General features: G+C 43.4%; 1 protein-coding gene across 2 annotated transcripts; it reads right to left on the reverse strand.

Annotated features, from left to right (window-relative positions):
* Positions 1-3,240: 3,240 nt before the first annotated feature.
* tmem244 (transmembrane protein 244) lies at positions 3,241-22,618 on the reverse strand. 2 transcript variants are annotated; one of them, XM_077220000.1, is made up of 6 exons: positions 22,465-22,618; positions 22,099-22,184; positions 20,768-20,844; positions 15,594-15,719; positions 3,492-3,536; positions 3,241-3,405 (listed from the first exon to the last, which is right to left on the reverse strand). In XM_077220000.1, exons 1-6 carry the CDS (start codon positions 22,555-22,557, stop codon positions 3,308-3,310), a joined length of 525 nt encoding a protein of 174 aa, XP_077076115.1. In that variant the 5' UTR covers positions 22,558-22,618; the 3' UTR covers positions 3,241-3,307. The 2 variants fall into 2 exon arrangements, with proteins under 2 accessions (XP_077076115.1, XP_077076116.1); XM_077220001.1 differs by lacking the exon at positions 3,492-3,536.
* Positions 22,619-23,457: the final 839 nt, after the last annotated feature.

The following is a 23,457-nucleotide window of genomic DNA, read 5'->3' on the forward strand; positions in this document are numbered from 1 at the left end:
TCACGCGACAAATGTGTAAGGGAGGCAGCCCCTGTGGTAAAAACTGGTAGAAAGTGGTCAGCAAAGAAATCTGTAGTAGAGGCAAAGGCTGACCTTCAAATTGGGGATATCGTGGGACAGGTACAGCATGGAAGAGGGGGTTTTGGGCTCAGTTTAGCTCCTCCTAATTGGCACAAGGCAGGCCCAGCTCAAAGGAGGAAGCTGGTAGTCAACGAAGTGCGAAAGCAGGAGGAGAGGATGAGATGTATAAAGGCCATTTCCCAGGCCAAGCAGGGAGAGTGGATGAGATGGGAGAGTGTGGAACAACGAAAAATGGGCTGGCAAGACCTTTGTTCAATGGAAGAAAGTAGGATCAGTTTCCTTATTAGGTCAACATATGATGTTCTCCCATCACCGCAGAACCTAAACCTCTGGGTAGGAGAGGATCCCTCTTGTCCTTTGTGTTCATCACCTGCCACATTAAGGCACATTTTGACAGGATGTAAGGTGGCTCTTAGCCAAGGTCGGTTTACTTGGCGCCATGACCAAGTATTTCGATGTTTGGCTTTAGCATTGGAAGGCAAGCGTAGTATGACCAATAAGTTGCCGCCTGTTCTAGCAAAACATTACACGCAGAAGACAATATTCCTCCGCCCAGGCGAGCAACCACCAAGAAAAGGTGCTAACACCAATTCTCGCCCAGGACAACTGGAAGCTGCTAGGGACTGGAAGATGCTGGCTGATCTTGATCAACGGCTTATTTTTCCACCTGAGATTGCCACCACTAACCTACGACCAGATATTGTTTTGTGGTCTGGATCAGCACGCATTGTTCAACTGATAGAGTTAACAGTGCCATGGGAGGATGCGGTAGATGAGGCATATGAGAGGAAGAAATTGCGGTATGCTCATCTGGCCACTGAAGCAGAACAGCGAGGATGGAGAGTCCAGGTTTATCCAGTGGAAGTGGGTTGTCGAGGTTTTGTGGCACACTCTACAACCCGGTTCCTCGGAGACGTCGGATTCAATGGTCAAGAGTTGAGTCGCACAGTAAAGAACTTATCTGAAGCAGCAGAAAGGTGCAGCAACTGGCTGTGGTTGAGACGGAAAGATTCTAGCTGGCTGAGGACAGGCCGCCATGCTACGGTTTCGTAGAATTCTTGAAAACTTGAAGGGTGTTGGTTTATTTGTATAGGTTGTATAGTATTTACAGTCATTACGTTCCTGTGTATATTGCGTGAATGACGGGATGTTGGGCAGATATTGTGTTTTGCGGTAGGTGGTATGCCATACGGAACCGTTGCCACTGAAACTGCATATTAACGCACCAGTGGGGCTCGACAGCCTTAGTCAAACGGGTTGGCGCGTATGGTTGGGTTGCGGAGAGATTGTGAGATTGTGGTTAGGTCTCAGCAGCACTGTTGGTTTATTTGTAGAGGTTGTATAGTATTTACAGTCATTACGTTCCTCTGTATATTGCGTGAATGACGGGTGGTTGGGCAGATATTGTGATTTGCGGTAGGTGGTATGCCATACGGAACCGTTGCCACTGAAACTGCATATTAACGCACCAGTGGGGCTCGACAGCCTTAGACAAACGGGTTGGCGCGTATGGTTGGGTTGCGGAGAGATTGTGAGATTGTGGTTAGGTCTCAGCAGCACTGTTGGTTTATTTGTAGAGGTTGTATAGTATTTACAGTCATTACGTTCCTGTGTATATTGCGTGAATGACGGGTGGTTGGGCAGATATTGTGTTTTGCGGTAGGTGGTATGCCATACGGAACCGTTGCCACTGAAACTGCATATTAACGCACCAGTGGGGCTCGACAGCCTTAGTCAAACGGGTTGGCGCGTATGGTTGAGTTGCAGAGAGATTGTGAGATTGTGGTTAGGTCTCAGCAGCAAGAGGGAAGTAGAGGTCAGTAAGCTGGGCTGAGTTGAGTGGGGGACGGAGGGGGGTGACTCTGGGACGCCAGAGTCACTGTCGAGCCCTCTTGAGGTGTCGTGGGCTAGTCGACGAAACACTGAGGATGGAAGGTGCCCACTTGAAGACCCTAGAGATGTTCCCTACTCCGCTCAATCCAGAGGGTTGTTATGGGGGGACCGCACTGTGGTTGCAGCCGTTGTGTGTGCTGACGCGCAAATACACTATTAACACCAGACAGAAGGAGATTCAAGTCACCAGATGGAAAGAAGCGTAAATGGATGGAGAAGCATAGGTTACTGTAAAGCTACGTCTTAGTTGGTGCTTATCTTGGCGAAAGCCGAGTACAAATCAGCATGAAGTTTTAACATCTACTCTCGTGTAATGGAAATCGATCATTTAATATTACTGCTATACTTTGACTTAGCTAGGCATCGCATGTTAACGTTAATGTGACATAATGCCATGTAAATGTAAATATTAAAGCACGGCTAGGCATATTAATTGTTATAGGAACCTCAAAGCACATTTTAATTGTGTATTTTGTGCTGCTACTCCATAACGATGTTCTAGTTGGGATCATTTGTAGTGTAGGAAGGGCCCAAACATAAAATAAGTAAGTCTGAAAAATAGTAATAGTAAGTCTAACTAACAAATAAGTCCTGCCCTGACCATGATGCAGCATCTCAGCCCCTTCTCGAAGAACTGGATTGCATATACCCATACGTTTCCCTCCTCATTGATTATATTGATTATCCTCAATGGTGATTCTCTGCAATCACCATAAGTTCAAACTGGTTGAATACTGCCATGATATATAAATATTTCAGTTATATACCTTCACAGGGTCACATTTTACAATTTTTCAATTTTTAAACATTAGTTAATTTGAACTAACAATTAAAAAGAACCTCTATAGCTCTAAAAAAATAATAGTAATAAATAAAAAAGTGAGAAAAAAAATATTATGAGATTATTTACTTCTTGTCTTCCTACCATGAAGAAAGGGCTCACATGATGTCACTTTCTGAGTGTCACAGTTTTACTAACACTCTATTTTTTAATAGGGGTGGATGTCAGTAAAACATCCCCAAAAATGTTCTTATATAAATGTGCATGTAAGCACAGGCACAATCAAATTACAAGCATAGGAGTTAAAATCAAATCCATTGGATAATGGTGGGATTTTGTGAAGAAAAGATTTCACCACAAAATGTTAGAAAGGCCACCAAAACAACATGGTTTACTGGAATTATTTTATCAGCATAAGCAGTTTCAAAACAAATCCATAATGCAAAATATTGAGTAGGAATAACAAAACCATTTCAAACTACACAATGATGTAAAAAAGTTAAAACATTACAAAACTGAAAATATCGATCCTTGTACATTTTCCTCAGTGTGTCAGAAATTCTGAAGATCTGCAGGATGTACAAAATTATTTCTGAAGAGTCGGTAAGCCAGGAGTTGCCCTCCAAAAATCATCATCAGTAACCCAGAGCCTAAAGGAGAGAAGACAGACGTACAGTTATCATTACATTACGCACAAGAAGAGCGGCCTGATTTCACTTTAAAAAACAGAAGTTACCGAGGGCAATCCACCAGTGCTCTGTTGAGGGAAAATCAGCCATAACTGAAACAAAAATGACAGACAAAACAGGTAGACAATTAACTTTCAAATATACATTTATAGTGGATATAAAAATGTAATGATGTAAAAAATGAAACAAAGATAAATCATATCAAAATATGATGTTGATTTAGTTGTACTGATGATAGTTAATCCTGAACACAGGCACGAATGCGATTATAAAGGGGTGTGGACACCTATGCTGTTATTTTTTATCTTTTTTTCTCTAAAATCACTTTGTTTTCAGTGACATTGGTGGAAATTTTTAGATCAAATGTGCAAAAGTTCTGAAACGATTGACAGAAGTTGAGAAAAGTGATGTTGGGCCTAGAAAATTGACATCATTTTGTAATAATATAGCTTAGTTGTGCTTGGAGTTGGTTGTTTTATTTGTGATAATAACGCAATGAAACAATTGTGCAGACATACTTTTTGGCCAGACAGTCATACAAAGAAATTTTGAGCATGCAAAAACAGAGAGCCAACCAAATATTAATAACTGATTAAGTTTAATGACTACTGATATACGTCAGTTTTTTGTTTTTCTTTGCATAGTAAAATAAAACCTGTAGCTTGCAAAATAATTTTGTAATATTTTAAAAAATATTAATTATTTTCCTCATATTTTGATGGTTTAATCAAACTTGTAGGGTGCTTAAAAGCAAATATTCCCTCCGGACATCATCTTTGGCAAATACTGTAGATCAATGTTTGCTGAAAAAGCTCTCAAATAAAGATAATTCAAAGAGATCTGCCAACATTATTATGCCATACAAATAAAGCATTGAGTAGAAAAATGTCTGTAGAAGTCCTTATATTTTTTGCCTGGTCACTGACCACCTTAACACCACAGTAATCGACTCAATCAGTCCAAGATGGACCTCACGCCGTTCACACAGGACACGTTCATGTATTTCATTTGGTTGGTTTATGCATATGTGAATACAGTGTCTTTGTTCTTTAGTGTGTCAGTAAGTGTGCTTTAGTGAGGTGTGTAGACTGCAGACTCACAACATGAAGCTAATACTTCAAGCTCGATTACTCTGACAGTATAGAAATATTTATTACAGAAATTAAATAGCTACAGGCCTGGGTCACACTTCATTGTATCTGCCTTGGTAAACATACTTCTTCACTAAACATCGTCATTTTCCAGAACTCCAGTCACAGATTAAAAGAAAAAGACATAATTAAGAGTGTATTCACTTATCTAATTCATTCAAGCACCACAGTACAGGTCTCTCACTGCATATACAGTGAAAAGAGTTTACAGCCGTCTCAGGCTGACAGTGTGTTGTGTGGGTGAAGATGTTTTTCCACTAATAAATGTTATTCAGAGTCTCAATCTCATCATGTACTCAGATGAATGCAGCACTGACTCAGACACATCAGGATTTAGCTCATATATTAGGATGTTCACACAAAAATCGACATTTTTATCAACATTTTAAGGTCAAAGGCACTAAAGGAGAAAATGGTGACAGTTGCTAGCTTTTTACTTCTTTGTTTACTTGACTTATTTCTTGGAGGTCGATGCACCTGAACCCCAGATCAGCTGAATTTAGTATTTGCAGCAAACGCATCAGCTTGTGTTAATTACAATCGTGACCAGTGTTGGGTGTAACACATTACAAGTAGCGAAAGTTACATAATGAGATCACTTTTCAAGAACTAAAGTTACTAGTAAACACATTACTTCTAAAGTTAATTTGTTTGTATTTAATCTCACTTTATTAACTAGCGTGTCTCTCGTTGCTGGCCTTTGATTATCCAATTCACCATACTAGTAAGCAAAAATCACTTAAGATAAACATCCCATTTGTGTTTCTTTTAAAAAAAAAAAATTATTTCTGAAGTAAGCCTGTTGAACTTTCTTCTTCTTCGGTCCAGAACAGCAGCACAGCTGAGGTTTGTTTGAGCGGCACCCTCTACTGTATAGGCTTGAATTTGCATTTCTTTCAGCCTGAGGCTTATTCATTTCACTTTTGGTGTGAAAGGGCCTTTACATTTGCCAAAAATAGAACTTTTGTTTTATTTTTCTTACTAAAAAACAAAAACAATAATTAGTTACCTTTTTTAGGAAGTAACGCAATATAGTAATCCATTCCTTTTGAAAGTATCTTTCCCCAAAACTGGTCGTGACCGTGTTTACATGGAGACAAATCCATTCATGTGAATGACATGGATAATGCATTAGCAGACGTTCATCCACACAGAACAGCACTAAACAGACAATTTAGACACTTAACAGCTCAAATAACACTCAACCATTTAAAGACGTCACCATCATGGGACTGCTCACGGCTCACCCGACCACGTATCCAAATATCATTTAACCAAACCTCTTTCCAGAGACCTTGGCATTGTTGTAGACTATATTATCATAATATGATTTTCTAATTTACATAAGATGTTATATAGCTGATGCTAGTTAATTTAAAAAAAACATTTAATTTATTAACTCTGCCATAGCAGCACACCAAACTTATTTACTTGTATTTTATTTGTATATCTTATGCACTTTATTCCTTTAACATTCATGGTATTCTTTTAGTAGTTCTGCTGATCAATCTTATTTATCGTTATATTAATAACATTTATTTAATTATACTTGTGTTTTCCTTGTGCTTATAATACAGTAAGAGGCTCTACAATTTATCCAATGTCTCAAAAATCCTTCAGATTGTTCAGCTGACAAACTCCCTTCAATTTACATAATCTTTATTTGTTCAAAAATATTTGATTGTTCTATACTGTCAAGGTGATACTCCTGGCTGGTGCCCTGCAATTAAAAAAGGAAAGAGTAATCTGACACACTTGTGTTCACCTTAGGTCTGACAATAGTCCGTCTCCTCCCGACATCCTTTGACTACAGCGTATCTGCGCTTTACTCATTCTAATCGACCACCTGTACACCCGGCTCTGAGGACTATGCATGACCAATGCTTTCTGCGAGATAAGTTTTATTTGCATGCGTCTGTGTGCAGAGCACATGCATAATACAGCCCTCAGACAGAGCTGGCAGGTTGTCGATGAGTGACACGGTAAAATAAGGATGACAGAGCAAAGCGTGGATACACTGACGTTGAAGGACGTTCAAATTGTTTTGGAAAATGGTCAGTTTTGTGCTAATAAGCACACATCAGGCAAGTCTGATGTATGGGAGTCTTTTTCATATGTCATTGACACAGATGGAAAAAAATTGCCCTTTGCACGATTTCATAAATGTCTAAAAGTTTTCCCGCTCAGCAGCCACAAGACTGGGACCTCAGGTTTAAGGCGGCACTCATGCCTTATCATAAAGGGACAAACTAAACTGACATTTTCAAAGTCCAAGCCGGTGCCAGAGCTGTTAAAAAAAGAGACCACAGAAAAATGTGTTGAATTTGTTTGCCAAGACATACGACCATATGATACAGTGTCTGTGTAACAAAGTTCAGGGAAGAAGGAGGCGGGAACCGGCGAACAATCAAAATCTACTTTATTTAAAATAAAACAAACAAACCAAAATACCGCCAGCAGCCCCTCGCGGACGACTGCTGGCTACCGCAAATAAACATAACTGCCAGCAGCCCCTCGCGGACGACTGCTGGCTAAAATAAAACACAAAAACCAAACACAACTAAAACACAGGCCTGTTCCTATCTCGATCATCAACGTCGTCGCTCCCCCCTTTATGCTTCCGCTCCTCCGTGAGAGATGCGAGACCGGTGTGCTTCACAGGTGCTGCTCATTAGCAATCGCACCACCGGCCTCGCGCCGTTCTCTCACGTCCCTCGGCCGTCCTGTTCGCCACATACCCCCATCGCCCCTCACAGGCCGGGGGGTACCCACGAGCCTGTGCCTACTCCCCCCCCCCGGCGGCGGCGATCCCTGGGGGGTATGGACCGACAAGCCGAGGGAAATGGAGACGGAAGCATGAGGAGCGACAGATCGAGAGAGGGGAGAGAGGAAAAAAAAAAAAATTTGGTCCGGTTCCCACAACGCGCTGCCATCTGGTCCCCCACCAGCTGGGCGATCTCCTCCGCGGTGCCTGGCGGTGACGCTGGGTAGCCCTCGGTGGACGGCTCGACGCTCCTCCGCCGCCCGGTGGACGGCGACGGCTCCTTGGGTTCCTAGGGCAGTCGGCAGGAATCCCCCGCTCCCTGCTCCTCCCCTTCACTGGTGGACGGCAGCAGGCTCCGGCCCACGGCGAGCGGCGGCGACTCCCCCGCTCCCTCCCGGACGTCAGCCGCCACTCCAACTCCCAGGCGACCGGCAGCGAGCTCGACCGTCCCCCCGGCAACTCACTCCAACGCACCGCCTCGAGCGTCCATGGCCGCGAGTTCCCCGCTCCCTGCTCCTCCCCTTCTGGCGGATGGCAGCAGGCTCCGGCCCACGGCGAGCGGCGGCGACTCGCGCACCATGCTCGATGGCACCGCGGATTCCCCACAGCAGCGAGGACTCTCTGACAGCGCGTTCCTCCCTCTTCCCAGGTTTCGGCACCAGTGTGAAATGTTCAGGGAAGAAGGAGGCGGGAACCGGCGAACAATCAAAATCTACTTTATTTAAAATAAAACAAACAAACCAAAATACCGCCAGCAGCCCCTCGCGGACGACTGCTGGCTACCGAAAATAAACATAACTGCCAGCAGCCCCTCGCGGACGACTGCTGGCTAAAATAAAACACAAAAACCAAACACAACTAAATCACAGACCTGTTTCTCTCTCGATCATCAACGTCGTCGCTCCCCCCTTTATGCTTCCACTCCTCCGTGAGAGATGCGAGACCGGTGTGCTTCACAGGTGCTGCTCATTAGCAATCGCACCACCGGCCTCGCGCCGTTCTCTCACGTTCCTCGGCCGTCCTGTTCGCCACAGTCTGTAAAATGGTTTAATCAGCTAGCCCAACATTTGGTCAACACTGCAGCAAAAATAGGAAAATTCGATGTCAGGGAGATTTTACCACACCCAACAACAGTATCAAGACACGTTGACACGAGGGCTCAGAGTCTACGTAAAAATGTTCTTGACGAAATCACTGCAATAATATCCAAGTTTGGATGCGCAATTACAACAGACATATGGACAGAAACATATCGCAAAACGTCATTTTTTTCGGCAACTATTCATTACATTAAAGACCAATCTGAGCTACATTCAAGAGTGCTTTTTGCTGCCCCTTTCGACCCAAGCACCTCAAAGATGGGTGTAAACATTCAAAGGCACCTACTGCAGAATCTCAGAGTATTTGGCATTGATGCGAGAGAAATGGGCAGTAAATTTTTGTCACAGATCATGCCAACATGATCAGCGCCTTACGAGGATACACAAGACTAAACTGCACAGCATACAGTACATACTAAACATGACCCTGTCCAGTGCGTATGCTCCTGTCGTGATGGAAATATTACCAGAGATCGCTGGGCTCCTAACTGATGTTAAAAAGTTGGTCACATATTTCAAATATTCAGCAGGGCAAGCTGAAAAAGTCACTGAAAGTCTGACACGGTGGAACCACAATTTTACCATTCTGAATTCTGTTTTGGAACAGTACGAAGACATCGTATCTGTGCTGGCCGAGAGCAATAATTATGACAAGATCGGACGCATCAGCACCAACACACTGAAGTTGTGATTTGTGGAGTTGTGAAGTCGTATTGTTCCTTAAACCCTTCAAGAAGGCAACTGATGACTTGGAAAATGACAACACAACTCCAAGTGCCTCTCTGGTTCTTCCGTGGTCTGTGAGATTAATTGAACACTGCAAGGTAGCCACAAAGGACCCTCTGTCTGCTCACTGAAATCGCAACTGTCTGTGTGACACGGCTAAAGGAATTACTGTCAACAGACAGCACTGCCACAATCTGTTCACATGCTTTATCGAATAGTAACCTTTCTGACACCAAATCTGCGAGGTTTGAAAATTATGGATGAAAAAGGATGACAGGATCTGATACAGGAAGACAAGGAGATGATTGCAGATTTAAAGTTTGATACAGATAGTGAAGATGTTGAGCCGACACCTGCCAAAAGGCCTGCCGTTCTCCATAAATTTGCAGATTGGGAGGACGATACTGAAGAATCGTGGGAAACAAGATCATTGGATATCCAGATTCAGGAGTATAGGAACCTGAAGCTTGAACTATCAAATGAACAAACGTTCTACAATGGTGGCATTCTCATAGTTCCCAGTTCCCTGCCCTAAGCAACCTGGCGAGATATGTCCTTTGCATCCCGGCCACGAGTCACGAGTGCACCTTCAGAGCGAGCAAGTAAGCCAACTGTTTACGTTTCTTATATTGCTTATAATTTTGAGTGACAGATATCCTTTTTAATTTACTTTTCTCTGTGACATTTTGTGTTGGCTGTAAAAAATTCTGCTCTGAGCAACCTGGCAAATTATTTCCTTTGCATCCAAGTCACGACTGCATCTTAAAAGAGAGCATTCAGCCTTTGGTCAGTTTTTGGACGAGAGACGCTGAAATGGTCGTCATGACATTCTTTTCTTGCATGAATGATAAATAGTTCTGTTAAAAAAGTGATTTCATTTCGTAATAGTTATATCTCTCATAGGCCTATAAGCCAATGATTTTTGTTCATTCATATTTTGCTTATATTTTTTCTCTGTGACATTTTTTCTTCTCCCTTGACAGTAAAATGTTAAAAGAATTTTGTATCTTGAAAAGATGAATAAAAATAACAAATAGCAACCATTTTTGTATAGACTACTGTAACGAGGTTTAAGATTCAGGGAAGAAGGAGGCGGGAACCGGCGAACATTCAAAGATTTCAATTTTCAAAAATAAAAGAAATACACAAACAAAAGGAACAGCCAACAGCCCCTCGTGGGCGACTGCTAGCTACCCAAAACAAAAACCAAACACAACATAAACACAGGCTTGTCCTCTCTCGATCTTCACAGTCGTCGCTCCTCTATGCTTCCGCTCCTCCGTGAGAGATGCGAGACGGGTGCGTCTCACAGGTGTCATTCGTTAACACTCACGCCACCGGCCTCGCGCCGTTCTCTCACGTCCCTCGGCCTCATCCTGCTCGACACTACATTTTATATTTGTTATACCAAATCTCTCTCTTTCAGTAGGGGAAATTTAAATGTGAGATTCTGGAAACGAGATATAAATTTAGCAGGATCGGTCGGGTTGGTAAAAAATCATTGTAAGCAGATAGCGGGTAAACACGGAGTGAATTTTAAGCAGGAGCGGTTGCGTGTGGAATAGAATCTAGCGGGAGAGGGACGAAAAAAACAGTCCCGTTCAGACCTTTACTTGGACGGCCACAATATCTGCCTCAACTGTTTGGGCCGTGATCACACTGAGCACTCGTGACTGGCACATGCTCTCATTGCATGAGTATGGCCATGGGTATGTTGTGGTCGTACTTTTACAAAATGAGACTCGTTGGTTGCTCTGCGCCCCAGGCCCCTCTGCAGCTGATGGGCACAAAGCTAGCGTGGCAAGCACTGAGTGCGATCTGAGGGTTTCAATGGAAGTGTTTCCTGCCGGGTGAATCTCGTCAGGCCTCCCATTCCTCAGCGTGTTCGTTACTTCCGGTTGAGTTTGCGGATGAGTTAGGCGACTCATCTGAGGGTGAGTTTAATTCCTCATTCAGGACTCGCGAAGAATGGAGGGCAGGCTTAGAACTTCAGAAGCAGATGACTTGTTTGGACTGTTTTGGCTTACTTGGGCCGCCGTGAGCATCGGGTTAGAGGGGAATTCTCTCTCTGATCAGGGCATGGCGTTTGTCACGTACATTAAGCGAATTCTATAAACTTTTGGGCATTAAATCTATATGCACCAGCGCCTATCAACCACAAACAGATGGCTTGGTGGAAGTTCATAATAGAAGAGGTAAACTCGAGCCCCTGTTGTTCATGGTGAAGGAGGATCCACAAGCCTCCACTGGGTTTTCCCCATTCAAGCTTCTCTATGGTCGTCTATGGAAGCTTTTTTCCGTCACAGAATAAAAAATTTTAAAAGATAATTGCGACTTTTTATCTCACAATTGCGAGTTATAAAGTCAGAATTGCATGATATAAAGTCGCAATTGCGTGTTATAAAGTCAGAATTGCGAGATATAAACTCACAATTGCGGGTTATAAAGGCAGAATTGCGTGTTATAAAGTCAGAATTGTGTGAGATTTTTCTCACAATTGAAAGTTTATATCTCGAAATTCTGACATCTATTCTCAGAATTCTGAGATATAAACTGGCAATTACAAGTTATAAAGTTCAATTCTAAGGGAAAAAAGCCAGACTTTTTCCCTAAGAATTGCAAGTTTATATCTCACAATTCTGACTTTAACTCACAATTGCGACTTTATATCATGCAATTCTGAGATAAAAAGTCAGAATTGTGAGACAAAAACTCGCAATTACCTTTTTATTTTTTAATCTGTGAAGGAAACAAGCTTCCATACCCGTCAGCCCTGTGGGGTGCTTGACATCATTAGAGAGGCTTGAGAGGAAACTTCAAACAGCCGTAGTGACACTCAGTATGTCATGGACATCCGAGCAAAACTCCACAAGTTGGGGCGGCTCTCTATGGAGAATTTGTTCCAGGCACAGGACAGACAAATTCGGCTGTACAAAAGGGCGAGAGCCTCAATTTACACCTGGAGATAAGGTGCATATTACTTCCGTACTTCCGTATTACTTCCAACATCTAATTCTCATAAAGTTTCTCATAAAGTGGCAGGGACCTTTTGTGGTTACACGGCGAGTTGGGGATCTCGATTATGAGGTAAGACGAATGGACAGGGTTGATTCATGTCAAATTTATCATCTCAATCTTTTAAAACGCTGGAATGAGGTGACGTCGGTTGAGATAGCAGTGGCCGTTTTGGCAGAGGAAGATCTCGGACCAGAAGCAGCTTCAAAACCAATGTGCTCGCTCTGGTCCCGGAGGAAGATCAACTCTCGCCACTGCAGCTCACTGATATAGCCAAGCTGCAAGCAGATTTTGCAGGTATGTTTTGACCCCTGCCCGGACGCATGGACCTCCTACAGCACCATATCGAGAATGATTTAAAGGCCATTCTAGAAGAAGAATCTCATAGTGACTGGACGAGCCCAATAATTTTGGTACCCAAAACGGAAAGCTCTGTTGCGACTTTATATCATGCAATTCTGAGATAAAAAGTCAGAATTGTGAGACAAAAAGTCGCAATTACCTTTTTATTTTTTAATCTGTGGAGGAAACTAGCTTCCATACCCGTCAGCCCTGTGGGGTGCTTGACATCATTAGAGAGGCTTGGGAGGAAACTTCAAACAGCGGTAGTGACACTCAGCATGTCATTGACATCCACTGGACGAGCCCAATAATTTTGGTACCCAAAATTATTGATTATAAAAGGGTGAATGCAGCATTGAAATTAAATGGTTATCCAATGCCCGAGTTGACAAGCTGCTTGATCGGTTAGGTTCGGCTCGGCTCGCTTTTACTCACACTGCATTTAACAAAACGGTTTTGGCAGATCCCCTTATTGCCATTATCCAACGAAAAAACAGCCTTCACAACGCTGTTTGGATTACACCAATTTATCACTCTTCTTATAGGGTTTTTCGGGGCTCCCGCCACCATTCACTGTCTCATGGATCCTCCGACCCTATTCTGTGTATACTGCTGCCTACCTCGATGACATCATTATATACAGTAATATATTTGACAGCGGCATCTGGAACATCTGTGTACTGTCCTGAGATTAATGAGGGTGGCTGGACTCACTGCGAACCTGTGGAAGTGTGCAACTGGGTGTGTGGAGGTATGGTAAATTGGCGTCCACTTGGGACATGGACAGTTGCGTCCCCAAATTGATAAGACTGCTGCGATTGCAGCCTGCCCAAGTCCCAAGACCAGAAAGAAGGTGAGACAGTTCCTGGGGCTGGCGGGATATTATAGTAGGTTTATTCCTAATCATTCTGAGCTCACCAGCCCACTGACAGATCTCACTAAAAAGGAAGCACCAGATTCGCTCCAGTGGATGGAGCTGTGCCAATAGGCCCTAACCAAGGTAAAGGCTCCCCTATGCGGTGGCCCACTCTTACACTCTTATAACTTTGGGGGGGATTGATAATGCGAAGACATTGATGATGATAACTAACACCTGTTTTTAATTCCAGTGATTGGTAGAGAGACGGGATATAAGCTCCCCGCAGACCTGGTACAGGGAGAGAGAGATTCATGTTGTACTGATTGTGTTTTGACTGTTTATTTTGTGAACGTGCTCGCCACTCTGATTCTTCGTCATTTCCATCTGTGAACGTTCTACAAACAGATTTATTTATTAATTAATTGTCAAACTATTTATTTCGAACTTATTAATTATTAAGTAAAATAAATATAATTATAAATATAAATTATATATACAGGTGCTGGTCATATAATTAGAATATCATCAAAAAGTTGATTTATTTCAGTAATTCCATTCAAAACGTGAAATTTGGATATTATATTCATTCATTACACACAGAGTGATATATTTCAAATGTTTATTTCATTTAATTGTGATGATTAAAACTGACAACTAATGAAAATCCCAAATTCAGTTTCTCCGAAAATTAGAATATTACTTAAGACCAATACAAAAAAAGGATTTTTAGAAATGTTGGCCAACTGAAAAGTATGAACATGAAAAGTATGAGCATGTACAGCACTCAACACTTAGTTTGGGCTCCTTTTGCCTGAATTACTGCAGCAATGCGGCGTGGCATGGAGTCGATCAGTCTGTGGCACTGCTCAGGTGTTATGGGTGCAGCTCTTCTGCATTGTTGGGTCTGGCGTATCGCATCTTCCTCTTCACAATACCCCATAGATTTTCTATAGGGTTAAGGTCAGGCCATGGTCCTTAAACCAGGTACTGGTAGCTTTGGCACTGTGTGCAGGTGCCAAGTCCTGTTGGAAAATGAAATCTGCATCTCCATAAAGTTGGTCAGCAGCAGGAAGCATGAAGGGCTCTAAAACTTCCTGGTAGACGGCTGCGTTGACCTTGGACCTCAGAAAACACAGTGGAACAACGCCAGCAGATGACATGGCACCCCAAACCATCACTGACCATCATGCTTCTGACACTGTGTCTTGTTCAAGAGTGGCTTGACACAAGGAATGCGACAGCTGAAACCCATTTCTTGCATACGTCTGTGCGTGGTGGTTCTTGAAGGACTCCAGCTGCAGTCCACTCTTTGTGAATCTCCCCCACATTTTTGAATGGGGTTTGTTTCACAATCCTCTCCAGGGTGCGGTTATCCCTATTGCTTGTACACTTTTTTTCTACCACATCTTTTCCTTCCATTCGCCTCTCTATTAATGTGCTTGGACACAAAGCTCTGTGAACAGCCAGCCTCTTTAGCAATGACCTTTTGTGTCTTGCCCTCCTTGTGCAAGATGTCAATGGTCGTCTTTTGGACAGCTGTCAAGTCAGCAGTCTTCCCCATGATTGTGTAACCTACAGAACTCGACTGAGAGACCATTTAAAGGTCTTTGCAGGTGTTTTGAGTTAATTAGCTGATTAGAGTGTGGCACCAGGTGTCTAAGATACTGATTTTGGGGTTTTCATTAGTTGTCAGTTATAATCATCAAAATTAAAAGTAATGAACACTTGAAATATATCAGTCTGTGTGTAATGAATGAATATAATATCCAAATTTCACTTTTTGAATGGAATTACTTAAATAAATCAACTTTTTGATGATATTCTAATTATATAACCAGCACCTGTATATCGACCATCAGCCACACAAGATATTGGGATCTGCAATATTTGTCGACCACTAGTTATTAATCAAGTTATGCTCATATCAAGTTCAGTTTTTGTTTTGTTTGTTTTGTATCATGTTTATCATTTTAGAATAAAACTTCACATGTGTTCACATCCTCAAATCACCATCAGCAGATTCTCGTTACACTGAGAGACTAAATTAAATTATTTTTCTGTGGTTGTTGACAGCATTTTACTGCTTGGCTTGTTTTGAACCCATAATATCAGGCATTCAGGTTAACTTGTCAAATTGATTTGACCAAATATGCTTAATCTCAAGTCTTCAATGTGTGTTTAGATGCTCTCACCGGCTACGGTCAGTCCAACGTGGAGCAGTGTGACAGTGATGGCGTAGTCCCACACACATTCCTCCACGATCCACGCGAATATCAGACCGCCCAGAACGTACGTCACCTCTGTGGAGATCACACTCACTGCACAACAAACAAACATACATGTCTGAACGACACCTGCCAATGCAAATGCACATTTTATTATGCACAAAACATCATAACTTTTCTAATCAGTGCACTGATTGATCCTTAAGCCATTTGAGATCAGCACTTCTTCAGTTTCAAAATTTACCAAGAGCCAATTTATGTGTAAAATAAGTGTTAATTTCAGCTATTGTTAATTGTTACCATCACTGAATCGTGTCGTGTCATGTATTGTAAATATACATCAACATAATGTGTAGGACTCTCAGCATCTGCCTTCCCTTTTTTGATCTGAAACTAATTTTTAAAAAACATTTAAAGGGGTCCTATAATGCCCCTTTCAAAATATGTAAAATAAGTCTCTGATGTCCCCACAGTGTGTTTGCGAAGTTTTAGCTCAAAATACCCCAAATATATTTTTATAGCATGTTAAAATTGTCACTTTCTGTGGGTGAGCAGAAACGCGCCGTTTGTGTGTGTGTCCCTTTATATGCAAATGAGCTGGTGCTCCCGGCACAGAGGGCGGAGTTTCAAGAGCTTGTCTGTGTGTGTGTGTGTGTGTTGTGTTGTGTTGTGTTGTGTTGTGTTAGCATAGCAGCTCCGGTTACCTCACACAGACACGCACTGAACATTTCTAAAACTTTTAGCCTTTTGTGTTCAAACCAGAGTCGGACAATGATGGAGAGACTCAGGAAGAAGTGACAACATGTAGAAGCAACAGGACGTTTCTGAATGGTTAGTTGATGAATTTGTGTAGCTGATGTGAAGTTAACTATCTTCTAGTCATTGATTAGCATATTTTGTCATGACAATCTATACTGTAAATCGCGTTCCCAGTGGCGGGGTTTATGTACATTTTAGGTTAGTGTGTCACGAACACACACAGGATGAGGGAAAATCCAAGTGCAGTAATTTATTAAGAGGGCAATCCAAAATCGTTGTAATCCATGTAGAGGTCAAATATCCAGAGAAGCAATCCAAAACAAGAACGGTTCTAAACAGACAAGAAGTGTGGTAACGCAAAACAACGACTCCGTACACATACTAACACAGACAGGGAATATATACACATATCTAACAAGACTAACACAGAACCGCTGGGAACAATGATTAGGGGGAACAGCTGAGTCCAATGAACGGATGAGTGATAGACAGAATGCTGGGAATTGAAGTCAAATGTGAAGGACACCGTGAGAACGAGGACCTCTAATGATAAACAAGGGAACACAACCAGACACTGTGACATAACCCCCCCTGTACGGAGCGGCTACCAGACGCTCCACGACAACACTAAAACACGACACAAGAGTTCAGGAGGGAGGTGGAACTGTGGAGGATCAGGGGGCGGGATGGTGGGCCAGGTCCGTGAAGGGAGACAGGAACAAGGGGTGAGGGCATAACCGGAGACCAGGGAAAAACAGAGACCCCTCGGGCGGCCAGGGCGGTGAAGACCCCTCGGACGGCCAGGGCGGGTGAAGACCCCTCGGACGGCCAGGGCGGGTGAAGATCCCTCGGGCAGCCACGGCGGGTGAAGATCCCTCGGGCAGCCACGGCGTTGACTTAGGCTCAGGAACAGCGGACACCGGCTCAGGAACAGCGGACACCGGCTCAGGAACAGCGGACACCGGCTCAGGTACAGCGGACACCGGCCCAGGTAGAGCGGAACGTAAGAAACGTAACAGTCACAAGAACAGACACAAACACAGAAACAAACACTGGCTCTGGCGCTGGAACAGGCACTGGCTCTGGAACAGACATTGGCTCCAGCTCTGGAACAGGCACTGGTTCTGCCTCCGGCTCTGGAACAGGCACTGGCTCTGTCTCCGGCTCTGGAACAGGCACTGGCTCTGCCTCCGGCTCTGGAACAGGCACTGGCTCTGCCTCCGGCTCTGGAACAGGCACTGGCTCTGCCTCCGGCTCTGGAACAGGCACTGGCTCTGCCTCCGGCTCTGGAACAGGCACTGGCTCTGCCTCCGGCTCTGGAACAGGCACTGGCTCTGCCTCCGGCTCTGGAACAGGCACTGGCTCTGCCTCCGGCTCTGGAACAGGCACTGGCTCTGCCTCCGGCTCTGGAACAGGCATTGGCTCTGCCTCCGGCTCTGGAACGGGCATTGGCTCTGCCTCCGGCTCTGGAACGGGCAATGGCTCTGCCTCCGGCTCTGGAACGGGCAATGGCTCTGCCTCCGGCTCATGAACGGGCACTGGCTCTGCCTCCGGCTCTGGAACAGCAGACACTGGCTCCGGCCCTGGAGCAGCCAGCAGACACCGGCTCAGGAACAGACACAAGAAACATAACAGTCACAAGAACAGACACAAACACAGAAACAAACACTGGCTCTGGCGCTGGAACAGGCACTGGCTCTGGAACAGCAAACACGGGCATGTCCAGGATCCGAGCCAGACGCTCCAGATAGTCCAGATCTAAGAAGGCAGACGGCACTGGCTCTGCCTCCGGCTCTGGAACGGGTATTGGCTCTGCCTCCGGCTCTGGAACAGGCACTGGCTCTGCCGCCGGCTCTGGAACCGGCAAAGGCTCTGCCGCCGGCTCTGGAACAGGCACTGGCTCTGCCTACGGCTCTGGAACAGGCACTGGCTATGCATCCGGCTCTGGAACAGGCACTGGCTCTGCCTCCGGCTCTGGAACAGGCACTGGCTCTGCCTCCGGCTCTGGAACAGGCACTGGCTCTGCCTCCGGCTCTGGAACAGGCACTGGCTCTGCCTCCGGCTCTGGAACAGGCACTGGCTCTGCCTCCGGCTCTGGAACAGGCACTGGCTCTGCCTCCGGCTCTGGAACAGGCACTGGCTCTGCCTCTGGCTCTGGAACGGGCAGTGGCTCTGCCTCCGGCTCTGGAACAGCAGATACTGGTTCCGGCTCTGGAACAGGAGACACTGGTTCCGGCTCTGGAACAGCAGACAGCAGCAGGATCCGAGCCAGACGCTCCAGGTAGTCCAGGTCCAGGAAGGCAGATGGAAAGTGAACAGTCTCTGACTGGCCAGACGGAACGTGAACAGTCTCTGACTGGGCAGACGGGACGTGAACAGTCTCTGACTGGGCAGACGGGACGTGAACAGTCTCTGACTGGGCAGACGGGACGTGAACAATCTCTGACTGGGCAGACGGAACGTGAACAGTCTCTGACTGAGCAGACGGAACAAGAAACAGTCTATTACTGGGCAGACGGAACGTGAACAGTCTCTGACTGGGCAGACGGGACGTGAACAGTCTCTGACTGGGCAGACGGGACGTGAACAGTCTCTGACTGGGCAGACGGGACGTGAACAGTCTCTGACTGGGCAGACAGGAAGTGAACAATCTCTGACTGGGCGGACAGAGGTCTCCTTCCCCTCCTCCTCCGTCCCTTCAGACGGATTTCTGCCGCCTTTGAACTGGACGAAACCATCGACGAAGTCCCAGCACTTGATGAGACCAGTGGTGAAGCCTCAACTGCCCTGATCTCCTCATGCCTTTGTACGCATCTAGAAAATATTCTAGTGACGAGATGCAATTCTCTCTCTCTGCGGGAGCAAGCTCGCTACGTGGAATCCACATGGTGACTGGGGACGAGATCTTCCAAAAAAACAACAACTGAAAATTACCGCTGGATTTCTGAGGACGGAGTCGTTCTGTCACGAACACACACAGGACAAGGGAAAATCCAAGTGCAGTAATTTATTAAGAGGGCAATCCAAAATCGTTGTAATCCATGCAGAGGTCAAATATCCAGAGAAGAAATCCAAAACAAGAACGGGTCTAAACAGACAAGAATTGTGGTAACGCAAAACAACGACTCCGTACACATACTAACACAGACAGGGAATATATACACATATCTAACAAGACTAACACAGAACAGCTGGGAACAATGATTAGGGGGAACAGCTGAGTGCAATGAACTGATGAGTGACAGACAGAATGCTGGGAATTGAAGTCAAATGTGTAGGACACCGTGAGAACGAGGACCTCTAGTGATAAACAAGGGAACACAACCAGACACTGTGACATAGTGATGTCACTAACCCGTGAAGAAGCTCAATGTAGTCCCTAACAGCCGTTTGCTGCAGTCCTTATAATGCAATTTATGTAAAAAAAATCTAACTTTGCTTTGAGCTTTGAGCATCGTAACTTTGCAGATGTTGTTTATGCTCAAACAGCAACAGTACACACTAACTAAAGTTAAAAAAAGTGAAATCATAATCCACCACCCCTTTAAAAAAGGTGAGTGTTTATCTGTGGGGTCCAAAACCTTAGGACATTTGTCACACTTGAACCACGAATACACACAAACATTTTTACTTGATTTGAGGAGTTGAAGTGGTTGTAATAATTAATGGAGAAACAAAACCTTCCCTCGCGGGTCAATTCGACCACCTTAGGAATGAATGGAATGCAAGGAATACTTCAGTATACAAAGAAAACCCTAAAAAAAGGCTCAAAATTAAAACTACAAATGCTAAAACTTTACCAAAAATTATCTAATAATGTCTGTGTGGAATGCCGAAGGGATAAACCAAATAACTCAAGGACTGGCTTTAGGACCCAGCGGAACAGGCCATTTGCTCCACATAGAGCTATAAGGCCATCTAGTGGCAAGAGTCATGAAATATCATGTTTATATATTTTTTTCCACAAGAGGTCGGCAAAGACACTACAATTGACCCAATGTAAAATATTTTGAGCTGATCTGAGCTGGTTTATGCATGTTTTGAAAAGTTATTTTAAATTTAAGTTAAAAAAAATGTGAGGAATGTGCTTAAGTATATTATTTATTGATAAAATCAAGTAATTTACATAAGATAAACAATAATTATAAAAATTATTGTTCCTATCTGTACAAAAAGAAAAAGGTATAATGTTAGTGCTTCGGGTCATTTTGAGCTGCGAGAGAAGGATTTGTTACAGAATGAAAGGAGAGGATGAGGGTTAAACAGCCGCCAACTGCAGATCATAATGCAAAGTTTGTGTGACTGCAAGTGTAAGTCTTGAGCCAGTGTTCAGTCAACTAAAACTTTACACAACATCCACTGTATATCTGAACCCAGCCTACCTAAATATTTTGGACTTTGCCATGATGGTTGAGTCGTGTAGTCGAAAGGTGCTAACAAGCTGTCAACCTCCTCGACCCTGATTACAACAAACAAACAAACAACAACAACAAATAAACACACAAACAGCTTGATTTATTTCTGTAACATCTCTGTAACATTAGTTCAGATCAAGAATGTGAAGTTATAATGCTAATAGTTTTTGCTACTGTAATTAAGTTTATTGTAGCTAAAAAAAAGCAAAACATTGAACACAACATGGATTAAGAGATTAGAATCCAATTTGCATCAAAAAACTGTTCCTGCTCTATTCTAATTTAGCATGGAATGATGAATCAAAAAATGTTCCTATGAGTTTTTTTTTTTAAATGTCCATATGCACAATTTTTTCCCCCTAAATGCATCGCACTTTATAAATCTACAGAATACCCACAAATATGCTACAAACCTTATGGATTTTTTTTATTATTGTTATTTATAAGCACAAAAGATTGGCATGCATGCCCTTCAGTTGTCAGACGCATAAGAACATTTCCACGTCAGTTTCTGCCATTATAAATCCTGATGTGTTCCTCACTTTTGATGTTGGATGAAATCCATGGTATGTAGGATCAAATAAGATCGTGCATGTATTTTATAAATGAGGCCCCGGACTTTTAAAAGGAAATGTTCTATATGGAACCATAAAGGGTCCCGTCAGTCACTTCATATACCTTTTAGGGGTTCTCATCATGTGATATGCAACTTTTTTTAAATTAAACAGCCTGTAAACAAACTTTATCACTAGAAAAAATTGAAATAACCCATTAAACATGAAAGTTTTATGCAATCATTTAAGACATTTCTCCTTATATAGAACTTTTTTGGCAGGAAGTGAGTCAAGAACCCTAGAGTTCTATATACTGTAGAACCCAACGGAACCTTTCATTCTAAGAGTGCAAATGTTACATTATAGTAACCCGACACAAACTAACAAAAAACGTCCAAACCTTTAAATGTTTTAAATATAACATGAACCGCATAGCACTGGCCCAACAATATGCTAGCTAATTAATAACACAATATTCATGGGTTGAATAGGAAAACTGACCATTTTGTGAATGCATAAAGAACAGCAGCAGTGATTTACATGAAACAATCTCTGGGGCTAATATCACAAAGTGCTGAGACCCACTGACGTAGACTGTTTTTTTCCTCTATACAGGAAGTCAGACGCATCAACAAGAGAGAGAGAGAGAGAGAGAGAGAGAGAGAGAGAGAGAGAGAGAGAGAGAGAGAGAGAGAGAGAGAGAGAGAGAGAGGAAGTGGTGCCTCTTAGTGTGGAGAATCTCACCTGAGAATGCCGATGCAGAGACTGACCACAATATAGTACACAGAGTAGAAGCACGCCATACACATCAGCAGGTTTTGAAGAACAGCCTGACAATAAACACACAACACAGTTGTTTGACTGCTGGGAAATATTTCTACACGAGTTAGTCATAGTTTTATCAGTATTATTGTTTTTGCAGTGTCTAATCAAACATGTTCCATTGTTCATAAAGCCGGAATTATTTCCTCTATAAAATGGTGCCTGTTTTTCAATCAATCAGTCACAGAATAGCTTGAGTCTTACATTAAAAGTGGTCTAGAAGTAATGCATATAGACTGATGTGGCACTAGAAGGAAGTGAACTATGCTACAGTGGATCAAACTTTACCCAGGTGTCCTGGATCTTGCTGTTGATCGGCAGCTGGCCGTGGCGTTTGATCAGAGAGGTCCCACAGCACCGGCAACAGTAGTCCAACAACATGAATGGCCAGCGATTCTTTGATGGACGCTAGTAGTAGCACAACACTGAATCTGTGCATCTGTCATGGCTGCTCTTAATGAGATTAGCAACATTCCCGTAAATCTGTTGAGGATAAAGCCCACCGACAGGCCTGGTCTACGCTAACTAATTACACACACACACACACACACACACACACACACACACACACACACACACACACACACACACACACACACACACACACACACACACACACACACACTAAAAATACCCCTCGTTCAGTAAGGATGAGCTAAAATACCTCACATTAGCACACCTGCTAACAATACTTCTGCTCTAGTATTGCTAACTTGTGAATACATTTTAGAAATGGTGCAGATTTCAGAAACAATATAGGTCTACTCCACAATGATGCACACAATCAAGACCTACTTGTTTGAGAACCTGGGTCATTCCTGCTAGGAAACACCTTTTTGGATTGTTTTGAAAGTGAACACTGTGATTAAATTTGATTAAATAAAGGACATTGTAATGGCAAAAATGACATGCGCTCAAACTAAAGTATACCAAATGTATTTTCTGTTTATCGCTGTGTTCACTTAATTGTGATACTTTGATTAAAATCCAACTAATTTTCTGATAATTAAAAAAATATATATTTTAATATATCATCCAGTAGGCCTATGCCAAAAAGGAGCATGTATGGCTTCTCTAGTAAAGCCAGTGAAGAACATTCTCAGTGCTGCACATACAGTGACTTTCTACAAACATCTACATAGTTAAGGGAGTACCACTGAACACCTTTATGATGAACGTGAACGCTGACTGTAAGCCGGGCCTCACTAATGATCGGATCGCAAACACCCTGCAAAAGCCAGGAGTTTGTCCTCTTCAAATAAAGGCTGTAGAGCAGAACCT

Source organism: Siphateles boraxobius, unplaced genomic scaffold, assembly GCF_051911475.1.
Source record: "Siphateles boraxobius isolate OS27281-9 unplaced genomic scaffold, OSU_SipBor_1 8, whole genome shotgun sequence".
Classification (NCBI taxonomy): Eukaryota; Metazoa; Chordata; class Actinopteri; order Cypriniformes; family Leuciscidae; genus Siphateles; species Siphateles boraxobius.